The sequence below is a fragment of the Mus caroli genome, chromosome 4, assembly GCF_900094665.2.
Source record: "Mus caroli chromosome 4, CAROLI_EIJ_v1.1, whole genome shotgun sequence".
NCBI classification, from domain to species: domain Eukaryota; kingdom Metazoa; phylum Chordata; class Mammalia; order Rodentia; family Muridae; genus Mus; species Mus caroli.
In genome coordinates, this window is record NC_034573.1 from 7542520 (window position 1) to 7559211 (window position 16692).

Below are 16692 nucleotides of genomic sequence, written 5' to 3' on the forward strand. Positions count from 1 at the left end.
AGTTATCTGTCACTCTCACAAATAAATACAAGTAACAAACAAACAAAAAAATAAAACAATATATCATTCCTGCCTCAAAAAAAAAAAAAAAAAAAGAAAAGAAAGAAAGAAGAGCAGTAGAATATTGGAAGAAAGGAGGAAGGCATGTCACAGTCTGAACCTTCCATTGAAAGGCGTGGCCAGACTTGCGTACTTCATTTCTAGTCATTTATCAGTAGATGTCTGTTTTATGTATCCGTATATTTGAAGCATCCATTAAAGTTTCTTGAGTGTCTAGAGCCATGAATAGAAAAAGTTTGGTCTAAGCAAAACATGAGTGAAGAGGTAAATGTACTGCAGGAAGTTTTATGTAATATCAACTGAGAGACTTAATTAGGGACATTATTATCATGATAAATCATCAGCTATTTAAAAATACTTATTATTTATATGTATGTGTGTATCTCTCTGTAGGCCACATAGATGCGATGCCTTTGGAGTTTAGAAGAGGATGTATTGGGTTTTCTGGAATAGATGCTAGGAGCTGAACTCTGGTCCTTTTGGAAAAGCCCCGGGCATTCTCGACTGCTGACTTCTCTCCAGTTCCATCATCCCCTAGTTTTTAAAAAAGTCATTTATACAGCATCGTAGTTAATACAACAGTTAACGATATGTTTAGTGATCTAGACTGGCTTTAGTGATGAGGGTTCCACCCAGGGTCTTGAACGTGTGAGGCATGTGCTTTGTTGTTGTTGTTGTTTTCTTTTAGTTTTTTGTTTTGTTTTTTTGAGACAGGGGTTCCCTGTGTGTAGTCCTGGATGTCCTGTAACTCACTCTGTAGACCAGGCTGGCCTTGAACTCACAGAGATCTACTTACTTTTGTCTCCCAAGTGCCAGCATTAAAGGCTTGTACTGCACACTCACGCGCACCCCCCCACCCCAACACTTGTGAGGCATGTGCTTTTACAACACTGTTACATCTCATCCCTGGATTTTAAGATGGTTGGCTTCATTTTAAGCTGAAAAAAGAAAGCGTGTTTTGAACTGAAAGAAATGTTTTACTTACAGTATGTTTCATCCTTTTTATAGCAAAGTTCTCATATAGATGTGGTTCGTTTTCCATGTGTGGTTTATATCAACGAAGTCCGAGTGATACCCCCGGGAGTGCGAGCCCACAGTGGCTTACCTGACAACAGAGCATATGGGTGAGTCAACTCTTTGTGGTTTGTTTTTAACTTAAATATGCTCCTCCCTGCCTCTCCTCTCCTCTCCCCGCAGCCCCTGTGTGTTGGAGCTAGAAGCTGAAGTTTGACTGTGGAAATGTGAATATATATGATAAATGAATTTTTAAAAGACCTTTTAGCTTATATCATAGGCACTGGTTTTGCATATTGATATTTCATTCTATTGATACTATTTGGAACTCCATTTCTATTATATAAAATAGTTCGACCTGCTGCTTCCTGGTAACTATTATGGGACAGATTCAGGGAGGAAGTCCTTTCCTAACTGTGAAGATTTTTGGTTTTATAGAAGTAGGTGTGAAAGTCTTCAGAGCTATCATTCAGAAGTTACAATGTAAAACAAAACAACTAGATTAATTATTGTTCTCAGTAGCTCTCATACATTTTTTTTCCACATTTAAGGAATTTAGGAGAGGTGAAATTAGTTTAGTTGGTAGAGTGCTTGCTTAGCATGCACAGAACCCTGCATTTGATCCCCAAGCATGGCATGAAGTAAGTGTGGCATGCCTATAATTCAGCTCTGTGGAGGCAGAACCTGGAGGATTGGAAGCTTAAGACCAGCCAGGGCAGTGTAAAATGATGGCTGGAAAACAGCAACCACAAAAACTAAACTAAAATTTAAACTGTGCAGGGAGACGACATGCATGCATTCCTGGCACTTGGGAGAATGAGGCCTTCAAAGTACTCTTCGGCTACTTAGCAAGTTGAAGGCCAGATGGGGCTACAGGATATGTGGGATCCCATAACACCCTCCACCCCAAAGGGACTAGTGGAGCGTGTAATTATTAAAAAACAATCCATGCAATCGCTGGCTACTGTCTGGCTGCAGCCCCCATGGCTTTCCCCATGTGGTGGTCTGCCCAACTTCCCACGGTTAGCTTGCCAGTGAACTTGAGATTCTCAGTCATCCGTCCCCTGCCACTAGTCTGCTGTGACTTGCTTTAAACCCTGAGCCCCGTATAAAAAAATTCCAGAGGCGTGTAAGTTATCAGTCTGATTTATAATCGTAAATTCTTAATCTCCCAAATGCCCACTCAAAAAACTCAAAACTCAATTGATATTTATACATACTGCCCAACTTGGTTGGACAGATGTGTCCTACATTACTCTATTGCTCTTTTATGACATCCATAGCTACCTGTGACTCTTTCAAGCCACATGGATCCGGTTCGTCTTCCTCTCCTATAGGTTCCATCTTGTCTCTTCACCTCTATCTCCTTCTTTTCCTCCCCCTCTCCCTCCCCCTCCCCCTCCCCCTCCCCCTCTGTCCCATGTCTAAAACTCTCAGCCCACCTTCTTTTTCCACTGCCCAATCAATCACAGGCTCTCGTCTTATCTTTCACCTGCCCTTACCTGTTTACAGACAGCAGTCTACAGACTAGTATGGCTCAATTAGTTCATTTCTGTCTGCACAAGTATGAGGACCTAAGTTCAATCTTAGCACCCCTGTTAAAAGAATGGTGATAGCAGAACCTATAATCCCAGCACTGAGAAAGCAGAGATGGGATTCCCGAGGCTGTGGCTAGTCAGTCTAGAGGAATCGACAAACTCCAGGTTCCTAAGAGACTGTCCTAAGAACAACAATGAACTGGAAAACAGACTGAAGAAGGCAGCTGCATTAACCTCTAGCTTGTACTAAGCTGCTTTATTTCCTTTATTTTTGTAGTCAAGATACAGGTTGCAATTCTTATCTCTGGTGGGAATGGGGTGGAGAGTTTGCCTGGAGCTCACTACATAGCTGCTTGTGAGAAGTTACCGTTCTTTAGTAGCAGATGTTCTCTGTTGAGGTCCATCCTGCTCAAGTTGTAACAGCCTCTTCCAGGGTGAGCGGTGCACAAGTGAGCATTCCCAGGAAGAAGCCTCAGGTAGTGTGTCCTGTAACTTATTATTGGAAGTGACACACTGAGAGTTTTACTCTATTCTCTTAGTTACAGAGTCTAGAACAGTGTAGGAGGGGACTGTACAGGTTCTGAGAAACAGGAAGCATGGGTCACTGGAGACATCTTGAAGCTTGGCCACCACAGCAGGAAAAGCATATCTCTGCCCCTTGCAGAGAATAACTCCCTGTCTTTAGCTGGGGGTGAATGGCTCCTTATGCTGTAATGAGATAAAAAATGTTTACACATGCTTAACATGTAGAACAATCAAATTAAGGATTAATGGAGTAAAACAAACATAAGAAGAAACCTGCAGGGAATCTTTTTACCGATTTTTATTACATATTTAAGTTTATGTGTGTATGTGTGGCCCTTCATGTGTCATGGAGTCATGGGTGGAGGTCAGGACACCTTGTAGGAATGAATCAGTTCTCTTCTGCCACCATGTGGGTCCCCAGGAGTTGAGGTCAAGCATCTGCCTTGGCAGCTGTCTTGCCTGATGAACCATCTTGATGCCGCGAGGCTTGATGTCTATTCGTTTTTGTTTTTGTTTTGCTGTTTTGAGACAGAGTTTCTCTGTGTAGCCCTGTGTCTCCTGGAACTTGTTCTGTGGACCAGGCTGTCCTCAAACTCAGAGATCCAAGTCTGGTGTACAGCACCACCCCCTGGTGGAAGCCTGGAATCTTAAACTCAAAAGTACTTTATAATTTTTTCCCTCACAATAAGACTTAGAAATACATAGGTAAAGCCAGAATTCCTGTATTTCTGTCCTGAAAGGGTCCAACTTTTAAAAATGTTTTTGGTTTGGTTTTCAAGACAGGGTGTTTGTGTCTTGGCTCTCCTAGAACTAGCCCTGGATGTAGACCAGGCTGTCTGGCTGGGCCTCCTGGGTGCTGGGATTGATACAACCCAGCCTGATGTATTTTTAAAAAGATTTATTTTGATTGGCTGATTGATTGATTGACTGCTTGATTTTCAGACTGGGTTTCTCTGTGTAGCAGTCCTGACTATACTGGAGCTATCTCTGTAGACCAGAGATCTGCCTGCTTCTGTCTCCAGGGTGTTGGGATTAAAGGCGTGCACCACCTCTGCTCCTAATTTTTATTTTTAGTCTCCCCCCACACACACACACCCTACCACTGTGTGTGTGTGTGTGTGTGTGTGTGTGTGTGTGTGTGTATGTGTGTGTGCATGTGTGCTTGTGTGCACACCCGCATATGGGTAAAGGTACCCATGGAAGCCAGAAGAGGGAGTTGGATCTCCTGGAGCTTGAGTTACCTGCAGTTGTGAGATGCCCAGGGTGGTTTCTGGGAACCAAACTTGGGTCCTCTGCAGGAGCAGTATTTGCTTTTAAGTCATGTCTCCAGCCCCTCTTTTGTTCTTTCTGTTCTGACTTGGTTTTCACTTTATAACCTAGGCTGGTCTTGAACTTGTAGCAGACTTCCCAGCTCGTCTTCTCACCTTTCTAAGTGCTGGGGACACAGGCACACACTAGCTTCTCTGGCTTTGGATTTTGTTAGTAGTGTATTTATTTTATTTTATTTTATGTTTTTTGAGATGTTTGTGTCAGTGTGTGTGGACATTGTAGAGAAGCATTCAGGAGATGGCTCTTCTGCTTCTGTATGGGTCCTGGGGATTAAATTGAGGTTATTGGGCTTGGTGGTGGGAACCTTTATCATGTGAGCCATTTTGTGATCCCTGTTAGTTTTATAGTGTGCCTTCTTTTGATTAAAAGTTCACTTTAAATAATCCTTAAATGATTTGAGAATTAGATAGGATTCTGTTAAAATATTCACGTCACTTGATGTTTTACATTTAAATCTTTGCAGTAGTGCTTACTGCTGCAAGCAGTTGTCTTACTGTAGGACTAATTGTTAAAACAGCTGATGTTGTGTTCTTGTTTGTTTTACAGGGAAACATCTCCTCACACATTTCAACTCGACTTATTCTTCAATAATGTAAGCAAACCAAGTGCTCCAGTTTTTGATAGGTTGGGAAGGTATGTACATACAAAGTCACTTTATCAGGAACCTTACCGAGTCAGGAAGCAAACAGACCCCTGTTGTATAGATAGTAGGAAGTGTCGGGTGGTAGACACAATTTTCTCTGTGGGAATTATGAAAATGCTAAACTCATGAGAGTCTTAATAACAAAATAGAAAGCTTAAGTGTGAAATAATAGCCATCTTTTTGCTTTTTACGTGTATGTGCATGTATCATAAATAAGACATTATTATATGATTTATTACTAACCTGATCTGGAAAAGGCAGCTTTTTGATTCTTAAAAATTATATTAGGCCGGGTGTGGTGGCTCACGCCTTTAATCCCAGCACTTGGGAGGCAGAGGCAGGTGAATTTCTGAGTTTGAGGCCAGCCTGATCTACAGAGTGAGTTCCAGGACAGCCACGGCTACACAGAGAAACCCTGTCTCGAAAAACCAAAAAAAAAATATTAGGCAAAATAACCATTGAATGAGTTTAATAAGAACTCACTATAATATGAGAAAAATTAAAGATGCAAAAAATACACTCCTGCCAGGAATTAGATGTTAATCATTCTTTTCTGATCCTCTTAATTTCCTAGGAAATTACATTGAAAATTTAACATTTTTAAAACCCCAGTCTGTAGACAATTAAGCACATGCTCCACACTGAGCAGTGTGCACCAACTGTGGAGTGAGTTCTCTTCTCTTCTCTTCTCTTCTCTTCTCTTCTCTTCTCTTCTCTTCTCTTCTCTTCTTTTTTTGGTTTTTCTGTTTTTTGAGACAGGGTTTCTCTGTGTAGTAGCCCTGGCTGTCCTGGAACTCACTCAGTAGACCAGACTGGCCTCAAACTCAGAAATTCACCTGCCTCTGCCTCTGCCTCCCAAGTGCTGGGATTAAAGGCGTGCACAACCACACCTGGTGTGAGTACTTTCTTAAGTTTTGGTCCCAGTGTACTTTTTGAGGGAGAGTGCTAGGGATTGAATTTAGGACTTTTGGATGCCAGGCAAGTACTCTATCACATAATGACATCCTCAGCCCCAAAGTGTACATTTCATTACACATAGTATACAGTTGGTATAGTATAATGCTGTCTGTGGTTCTCTCTCTGACTGTTCATTAGATTGTTTTGGAGGTGCTTTTAAAATCTCAACTAATATGTGTGCATATCCCAAACCAATTACATCATAGTCTTTTGTGGCTTGTAAAAATTTATATTCAAGTATTTACAATAGAAAAACGTGAACCCTGATATAGCTGTCTCTTGTGAGACTATGCCAGTGTCTGGCAAACACAGAAGTGGATGCTCACAGTCATCTATTGGATGGATCACAGGGCCCCCAATGGAGGAGCTAGAGAAAGTATCCAAGGAGGTAAAGGGGTCTGCAACCCTATAGGTGGAACAACATTATGAACTAACCAGTGCACCCCGGAGCTCGTGTCTCTAGTTGCATATGTATCAGAGGATGGCCTAGTTGGCCATCAGTGGAAAGAGAGGCCCATTGGTCGTGCAGACTTTATATGCCCCAGTACAGGGGAATGCCAGGGCCGGGAAGTGGGAGTTGGGGGGGGGGAGAAGGTGTGGGGGACTTTTGGGATAGCACTGGAGATGTGAATGAAGAAAGTACCTAATTAAAAAAAAAAAGAAAAACGTGAAAAAGTATTTATTTTTGTTTTTTTAATCACTTTATTGCAACTTGAGCACCTTGAAATAAAACTAAACACTGGTGAAAACTGTTTTCCTTATTAATTTTAAGTTACTAAAAAGCTGTACAGCAGCAGATGACCTCTTAAATAAAGTACCTGACATGGTAGATTTCGTATAATGAAAATACCTAGAATAATGCAGTATACTGAACTGGTAAAAACAGACTTTGGGGGGAAAGGCTGTAAGATTATTACTAATACCATTGTAGCAGTTTATAGAATGCAGGGAATGGTTTAATAGAGTTCGAGCTTATGTAGGAACAACAGAAGCCCCTTCCTTTCTTAGAGGGAGAGAAATAAATTATTAGCTGTTTTAGTAACTGTACATTTTGTGTACTTTTAAACAGTTTTTTAATAAACACAGGACACTGTAGTACATCTGCTGTAGACCGAGGCTGTGTCTGGAAACGCCTAAGGTACACCACTAGGCCCCTGCAAGTACCCTGCAGCACTCTGAGACCCCAGCACTTTCCACAGTGCCGCCTTGGGAAGTGAGGCTTTATTTATTACTTTCACATGTACAGTTCATGGTGAGGGTGTATGGGTCAGAGCACAACTTTGTGGAGTTGGTTTTCCCTTCTGCCTTTATGTAGGTTTCAGAGATTGAACTCAGGTCAGCAGACTTAGGTAGTAAGTGCTTTATGCAGTCAGCTGTCTCACCAGCCAGAACTTCATAATTTGTAATACTTATTATTTGAACCTTTGTGTTTATTCTTACCCCTTTTCACAGCCTGGAATATGATGAGAATACGTCTATCATCTTTAGACCAAACTCGAAGGTAATTATCAACGTGACCGTTTCCCCTCGTTTGTGCTGTTCTTGCTTCTGTACAGCTGTTGATCTAAGTAAGCTAGTGACACAGAGCTGGGCCCAGTGTTCTAGGATGTTATCTCTCATACAGATGTGTCTTGCAATTATAAGGCACTTTAAAATCCCATTATTCTCTTGAACTGTTTTATGGTGAGTATGAAATAAAGTATGGTTTTAAAACAGTAAAGTACTGGAGCTGTCGAGATGTCTCAGTGGTTAAGAGCACTTGCTCTCACAGAAGACCTGTGTTTGGTTCTCAGCACCCACATGGTGGCTCACAATCATCTGTAACTCTGGTTCCAAAGATCTGATGCCCTCCTCTGACCTCCGCTGACATAAAGCACACATATAGTGCACATACATAAAGACATTTAGGGCTTCTCTTTTATTTGAGTAGATTAGTTTATAGCATTCAGGCCAGTAACTTATTACTAGATATTTCTATGACCTGTTAAAGTTTTGTTGTTGTTGTTGTTGTAAGTTAAGTACCTGCTTGTGGGTATGTGTATATGTGTGTCCTCAGATCTTCCTGGAGCTAAACTCACAGGCAGTTAAGAGCTGTCTCATGTGGGTACTGGGAATTGAACTCAGGTCCTCTACAAGAATAGTACTTGCTCTTCTAAACCATCTCTCTAGACCCTTTATTAATTTTATTATTATTTTTTAGTTATGTGAGATCACGTAGCTGTCTTCAGACACACCAGAAGAGGGCATCGGATCCTATTACAGATGGTTGTCAGGTACCATGTGGTTGCTGGGAATTGAACTCATGAACCTCTGGAAAAGCAGTTAGTGTTTCTAACTGCTGAGCTGTCTCTCCAGTCTTTATTAAAATTTTCTAAAGACACACTTTCATATTCTTCCACATCAGCAATTGCTTTATTTCTTTATGTACCAAATGCCATTTTAGTTACAGTCATATAATGGAAGATCTGAAATACAGAAGTAATGTGGGTCCACTTAGCTTGAGAATTAACTCTGGGTTATATGTATTTAACCCTTTGCATCCTGTTTATGCATTTATGTAAATTTATGTTCCTTCCAATAGGGTTCCTTTTGCTTGTGTATATGTGTGTACACACACACACATACACACACACATTTTGGTTTTTTTTTTAAGGATTTACTTTTATTTGGGGGGTTGGAAAGATGAGTGAGTGGTTAAGAGTGTATACTGGTCTTGTAGAGGACCTGAGTTTGGTTCCCAGCACCCATGTCAGGGTGCTCACAGCCCACCATAACTCCGGCTGCACAGGGATCCATCCATTGCCTCTGATCTGCAAGACCACGGTACTCATGTGTGCGTGCATAAGTACATACACTAAAGTAAAATAAAATCTCTTTAAAATTAAAAATTGTTATTATTATTATTATATGTGTGTCTGTGTGTGTCTTTGTTGTGTGTGTTTATCTGTGTGCATGTATGCCATCCATGAAAGTGTAGATAGCCATGTAGGTCTGAAGAGAGTACTGGACTCCCTGGAGCTGGTCACGCATCAGTCTGTGGACAGTGGGATCCAATTTTGGGTCTTACGGAAGAATAGCAAATGCTGCTAACACTGAGCCATTTCTTCAGCCCAATTTTTATTTTTTTAAGACAGAGTCTCAAGTAGCCCAGGATGAGCCCAGGATTACTAAGTAGCCAAGGCTGGCCTTTCATTTCCTGAACCTTCTCTAGTCTCAATGTACAACATACCCGGCTTTGCAGTGGGATGTCTGCTCAGACTTCAATGTCTGCTCAGACTTCAAAATTAATCCTGAACTTTGAGCTTTTCTCCAGTTTCCCTGCAGAGTCCATTACAGAGATTACTGATTGCTTTCATCCCATAGTGCTTCCAGAAGGGGCTTCAGTGACCCGTACTACTTCATCTTAGCCCAAGAAGTCAAGGGCTTTGGTTTCTAGGGAAGATTTCTTTTAATTAAAAAAAACAAAAAAACAACTTTTATTAAAAAAAAAATGAAAATGAATAAAAATACCACACACCAAAGTTAAACAAACCCAAAGTCTATATATCTCAGTAAACTATATAGTTAGCATAGGCACTCAGAACAGAAGCTGTGGGGATTCACATTACATTTTATACTTCCTTCCTATTGATTGATTGATTGATTGATTTAAATGGCTTCTTTCTGTAGCCCTAGCTGTCCTGGAACTCCCAAAGTGGACCAGGCTGACCATGATCATAGAGATCCACTTGTCCCTACCTCCTGAGTGCTGGTATTAAAGACACCAACTCATGTCTAAATTTTATACTTTCGATATCAAATATGTTTTGTGTGTTAATCCACCACTAACCCCAAAAATATCCATGAGAAAATTAGAAGTAAAAAACAATGAGCGTCCCATCCTCTTTCATAATTCCTGCCTGTTGCCTGCACTCAGCCTCTGTCTGAGCACTGGGATCGCAGGCACATACTACCATGCCTAGCTTGAGTGCAAGCTGTTGCTCAGACTCTCACTTTTTGTTAAGGGATGGTGCCTGTTGTGACCCTTCACAGCAATGTGTGGAGTAATGATTAAGTTATAAAAACATAAGCTGTTGTATCTATTTAGTTTATAAGGAGATAATGAGGACTAATGGTGTTGGTAATCTTTGATCTTTTGGGAAGAAAGACAAGTTTACCAGGTAGCGGTGTCATTTATCTTTAATCCCAGTAAGTTTGAGGTCAACCTGGTCTACAAGTTGAGTTCTAGGACAGACAGGGCTGAAACATAGAGAAACTCTATTTTTAAAAACCAAACCAAACAAGTAAAAAAAAAAAAAAAATCCCAGCACTTGGGAGGCAGAGATGTAGGTAAGTAAATCTCTGAGTTTGAGACCAGTGTGTTCTACAGAGTGACTTCCAGAACAGCCAGGGGCACACAGAGAAATACTGTCTTGAAAACCAGACCAAACCAAACCAAATCCAAAAATAACAACAACAAAAAGAAAAGAAAGACAAGTTTATTGAGTACTGCAAGGGGCGAGGCGGGTGTCAGTGGGCTAGATAGTAACCTGAATATCACTTGTAGCTGAAAGTTTGCTTGTGAGAGTTACTTATTTTATGGCTAGCTCTTTGTGAGCATATATATATTCCTGATTTCGATGTGAGAAGTGCTAAACAGTTTATGGAGCTTTATCATTCTGGAGACAGGGCAAACTTTGGGCTGTTTCCTTTCACGACTCTTATCTAGTTCATTCTTAGTTTTCTTCTTTGGCTTGAGAGCTTGTCCATGTACTTTGAACAAAGTTGACATCAACTGTAGACGTGGGAAGACTTAGTCTTAGCATGGGTTTAGGTCCAGGGACTGGAGGACCATATAAAATCTGTGCCAATTTTACCAATATTGGCCTTTTGCATTGTCAGCTTATTTTAATTAAAATATTTATTTTTAGCCAGGCAGTGGTGGTGCGGCAGAGGCAGGTGGATCTCTGTGAGTTCAAGGACAGCCTTGTCTACAGAGCTGGTTCCAGGACAGCTAGGGGTACACTGTCTTGAAAAACAACAACAACAACAACAATTTTTGCATCTGGATGTTTTGTCGTCATGTGTGTCTGTATTCTAGGCAAATGCGGTGTCATTGAAGGCCAGAAGAGGGCATCGCATTCCCTGGAACTGGAGTTATAGACGGTTATGAGATGATATGTGTGCTGAGAATAGAATCTGGGTCCTCTCTAAGATCAGCCAGTGCTAGTGTTCTTAACTGATGAGCCATCTCTTCAGACTCTATTTTTATTTAAATTAAAAAATAGCTATGTGTATATGTGTTTACCAGTGCATGCATATGTGCACCTAAAGCTTCAATGCAGTGCCTGTGGAGACCAGAGGAGGCCTCAGAAGTCTCGGAATCTAGAGTTACTAGTAGTTGTGAGACCCCTAACGTGGGTGGTGGGAACTCAACTCACGTCTTTTAGAAAAGCTACAAATACTCTAAACTATGGAGCCAAACCTCCAGTTCCTTCAGCAGTGCTTGAAAACTATAAACGAGTTTAATATCACGTGGCTTTTGGCATGTTAAAACATTAATTTGAGATCTTTTACTATCCCTGAAAATCAGGTAAATACTGATGGTCTGGTACTAAGAGGCTGGTACAACTGTCTGACCCTGGCAATATATGGATCGGTAGATAGAGTGATAAGCCATGACAGAGACTCTCCACCACCTCCACCTCCACCTCCACCACCTCCCCAGCCACAGCCGACTTTGAAAAGGAATCTAAAGCATGGTGAGAAGTTGAATTTGCTTTTCCCAGTGAAACTACTATGTTCTGTTATGGATAGCAAGAAGAGCTGATTCAAAGAGCTTTTCTACTTTTTCCTCTAGCTTTGTATCAGATTTGACATATTTGCCAGTCTCCTTGTCAGTAAGAGGTTTTTTTTTTTTTTTTTTTTTTTTTTTTTTTTTTTTTTTTTCCTCAATTTTCCTGAAGAGGTAGTTAGCTTGCTTGCCCGCTTTTTCAGGCAAGGTCTTAGTAACGCTAACTGGTTTAGAACTTGCAGAGATCTGCCCACTTGAGGGCTGAGACTAAAGTGTGTCACCACACCTGGTTCTGGAGGGCATTTTAAACAGTCCCAAAGCTCTCGGGCTGGCTTTCTGTCTGCCTGCCTGCCTGCCTGCCTTCCTTTCCTTGTTTCTTCCATCTGTCCTTTCCTCTCTTTGTTATTGGCCCCATTTAAAGTAATTTAATGCTAGTAGGTGTATGTGTATGGCCTCAATCAGTGGTCCACTCTGTCCTCTAATTTACTATCCTCTGCCTTATGTTCTATGATTGTAGGCAAGCTTCATAATGCCTATTTTTTATTATATTTTTTCTCTTTTTTCATCTTATGTGCTAAGCCCAGTTACTCTTCTACGTTACTCTTTTTAAAAACTCTTTATTTTTCTGTACTGAAAAAAACATTAAAAAAAAAAAAAAACAGACTGAGTTCTTTGTGAAAAAAGAGTATGTCTTACATGTGTTCCTTTAACCTTATCAGAGCTCTGTGTGTGTGTGTGGTGTATTTGTATATGTGTGTTATGTATGCTGTATTTGTTATTTGTATGTGTGTGGTGTGTATTTCTATGTGTATGAATATGAGTGTGTGTGGTGTGTATTTTTATGTCTGAGTATGAGTGTGTGTGTGATATGTATACTCGTGTGTTTGTTGTGCTTGCTGGCTTTTTTTGAGATGCTGGGGTTCAAACCCAAGAGCCTGTGCATTGTCACTTTCTATCCAAGTCCATACCACAGTTTAACTTTTTATCCATTGAAAGACATTTGAGTAATTTCTAATTTTTGGCAGTTAAAATGAACTAGAACTTTTGACTTTACTTTCCTGTCTGAATTAAGTCTTTATGTTTCCAGGGTATTGTCTTAGACTCTATCATATTTTCATGTGTGGGCAGTTAAAAATTGTAGATTTCTAGATTAGTCAGCAATTTTTTACTTAAGTCTCTAGGCAGGAAAAGCTTGTATTATCATTTGGTCTGAAGAGAAGTTCAGATGATAAAAAACATTTTTTCATGAGTTCATTTCAGTATACTTTAATAATTTGAACATGTTGTTTCCCATCTATAGCTGATGGTGAGAAAGAAGATCAGTTTAATGGAAGTCCTCCAAGACCCCAGCCACGGGGACCAAGAACTCCTCCTGGACCTCCTCCACCTGATGACGATGAGGACGACCCCATGTCTTTGCCAGGTGTAAAATCTGTGCTAGGGGCTCCTCCCCCACACTGGTGATCCCTGGTGCTTCTCTTACATAGTTTTTGGAGACAGGGTTTCTTTGTGTGGCCCTAGATGTCCTGGAACTTTGCAGACCAAATTGGCTTTAAACTCAAAGATCCACTTGCCTCAGCCTCCTGAGCTGGGATTAAAGGGAACATCCCACGCCCAGCTCCAGTGGTGCTTCTTAATTAGAGAAAAGCCTCAGGTGACCGAAGCTTGCTGGCTGCCTCCTCTTCCCCGGCTTTCTCAGCCTGGCAGGGGTTCTTTGTGGTTTTCCAGTCGGCAGAACCACTTACTAAATAGTGTTACTTAGTTTGAAGTGATACAACAGTGCTTTGAAAATAGACTATTGATGTAATATTATATAGCAGTTAAAAAAGTCAGCTTAATAATTTAAAAACTGAGAAGAGTTTTACGTCTACTACAGAGTATAAAACACTATAAAGTAGTTTAATTGATTAGTTGTCAGTCCATGAAGTTACATAATGAATATTAGGAGTGGGACTTATTTTTATTTTGAGTCAGAGTTTCATGTAGTCTAGGCTGGCCTCCGATTTACTATGCTACCATAACAGTCTCAAGTTAATAGCCTAGCATTTTTAAGAAGAGCCTTTGTGAGCTAAATCATCCAGCATGGATTATGTCGCTGGAGCTCTAGCCCTTCTGCCTTATGATATTTAAGCCATTCAACAATTTGTTCTAAATCTCTCTTTTTTTTTTTTTTTTTTTCAGTGTCTGGTGACAAAGAAGAGGATGTTCCCCATAGAGAAGATTACTTTGAGCCCATTTCTCCTGATAGGAATTCTGTCCCGCAGGAAGGTCAGTATTCCGATGAAGGAGAGGTAGAAGAGGAACAGCAAGAAGAGGGAGAAGATGATGAAGATGATGTGGATGTAGAGGAAGAAGAGGATGAAGATGAGGATGACTGCCATACAGTAGATAGTATCCCTGATGATGAGGAAGAAGATGAAGAGGAAGAAGGTGAAGAGGATGAAGAAGGTGAAGGTGTGTAACTTTAGCTAGGGCTTTCTGAATTTAAGTAGATACTAAGTGCATGCTGCTTTGAACATGCAGAAGGTCATAGTATAGCAGTAAGTGGGCTGGAGCTCTAGGGTCGTGTAGTTTGGCCTCAATACATGATGAGGTCTCTGTCTTCTGTCTTTATTCTCCATCACCTAACTTCTTTATGAGATAGTGTTACCTCCTCTTTTTAACTTATTAACCCCAAGTGCCTGACTCGGTCATTTCCCTTAGGAGAGGTTTTATTTGGCATATGCAGGAGTTATTTCTTGGTACCATCAGCATTTGTCAGGGAAGCAGGATCTAAAAATAGGCTACTTTTAGAGTAGGCATTGATGTATCATAAGTTTGGCCAACTTTATAAAGATAAATGACACAGAAAGACTAACAAAATGCTGTGGTATTTTCAGAAAATTGTCTGGGTAGCTCAGTTTAAGTATGACTGAGTGGTGTGATTTTTTTTTTTTTTGATTAGGTTTAAGTTTTCCTTTAAAATAAAAAAACGATCAATTTTTGTTAATTGACCAAGAAAAAAATTAATTGACCAGTTAACTCAAATATCTTTTAAAAAATTCTTAATTTGCAAGAAATGACATGCAATGCTAAACATTTATACAAAGTGGCAGTTTACCTTAGCTTTAAAAAAATAAGTGAGGGTGGTTTTGGAATTACAAGGGTATTTATGAGCTAGATCATTACAAACATTTGTGAGCTCACAAGATGCCCCTGTAATTCTAACACAGCCTTCACCCTGAGTATGTTTATAAGATAAACACATAATTAAATTCTAAGTGCTATGTTTTTTAGCTTCCTCCATTCCCAGATTTTCAAGTAATCATGCTTAGATTTTTGTGTATATGACTTGCTGATAGTTAGTTACATTTCATCTAGTAACAACTTGGCAACTTGGCAGAGAAGGCAAGACTGAACAGGTTGACTTGACTTACAGTGTGTCTGGGCTGTTAGAGAGTCAGCTTTTCATGAGTGTGTTACTAAGGGTGAGCAAGAGAGGGCTGGAGCGATTTTCTAGGAACATTTTGGGGGGCTGCCTTTTTAAAAATTTAAAATTAATTAATTTACTTCACAACCCATTATCACCTTCTGTCTTAGTCGGGGTTTCTATTCTTGCACAAACATCATGACCAAGAAGCAAGTTGGGGAGGAAAGGGTTTATTCGGATTACACTTCCACACTGCTGTTCATCACCAAAGGAAGTCAGGACTGGAACTCAAGCAGGTCAGGGAGCAGGAGCTGATGCAGAGACCATGGAGGGATGTTCTTTACTGGCTTGCTCAGCCTGCTCTCTTATAGAACCCAAGACTACCAGCCCAGAGATGGTCCCACCCACAAGGGGCCTTTCCCCCTTGATCACTAATTGAGAAAATGCCTTACAGTTGGATCTCATGGGGGCATTTCCTCAACTGAAGCTCCTTTCTCTGTGATAATTCCAGCTGTGTCAAGTTGACACAAAACTAGCCAGTACACCTTCCTTCTCCACCCAGCAGCCCTCATGCAAGTCTTCCCCCTATTCCAGGTGAGAATATTCTTGTTCTCAAGAGAGAAGCGGGAAGCTCCCCTCTGGATGTCACTCCTCACTATCACCCCCGCCCCCTGCACATCAAGTTGCTGCAGAACTAGGTGCATCCCCTCCCTCTGAGGTTAGACAAGGTGGTCCATTTAGGGGTTCGAGATCCACAGGCAGGCAGGCTACAGGCTCCGTGGCAGCCCCTGCTTTAGTTGTTAGGAGACCTGCATGAAGCCGCTCCTCTGCCACATGTGTGCAGGCAGGGACCTAGGTCCAGCCCGGGCTTGCTCTAAGGTTGGTAATTCAGTCTCTGGGAGCCCCCAAGGGCTAGTTGATTCTGTTGGTCTTCCTGTGGAGTCCCTGTCCTCAAGTCCCTTCTCCCAACTCCCTTTTCCTGAGCTCCATCTAATGTTTAGGTACAAGTCTCTGGATCTCTTTCTATTGGCTCCTGGATGGAGCCTTTCAGAGGACAGTTATGCTAGGTTCCTATCTGCAATATAACATATCATTAATAGTGTCAGTGATTGGTTCTTGCCCGTGAGATGGATCTCAATTTAGGGCAGTCATTGGTTGGCCATTCCCTCATTCTCTGCTCAGTCTTTATATCTCTGCACATCTTGTAGGCAAGACACATTTTGGGTCAAAGGTTTTGTGGGTGGGTTGCTGTCCTTTCTCTTTGGGGTATCGTTATACATTTTTACTTTTTTATAAATAGGCAATCATATCGTTAGGAAATAAGACTTATCAATGTCTTTGGTTTTAGTTCTGTTTTGATACAGAGGGAAAAAAAGCTGTTCTTATATTGTGATTAACAAAAGAGGCTTTTTTTTTTTTTTTTTTTTTTTTTTTTTTTTTTTTT

General features: G+C 40.8%; 1 protein-coding gene across 1 annotated transcript in view; it reads left to right on the plus strand.

Moving 5' to 3' along the window:
* The window catches only part of Virma (vir like m6A methyltransferase associated), a 65148-nt gene that overhangs the window by 8720 nt on the left and 39736 nt on the right, over positions 1-16692 (plus strand). The window contains exons 2-7 of the mRNA XM_021159733.2: positions 1069-1184; positions 5013-5099; positions 7519-7567; positions 11639-11807; positions 13140-13262; positions 14021-14293. Of these exons, the coding sequence (XP_021015392.1) occupies positions 1069-1184; positions 5013-5099; positions 7519-7567; positions 11639-11807; positions 13140-13262; positions 14021-14293 (817 nt within the window). The remainder of the gene's footprint in view (positions 1-1068; positions 1185-5012; positions 5100-7518; positions 7568-11638; positions 11808-13139; positions 13263-14020; positions 14294-16692) is intronic.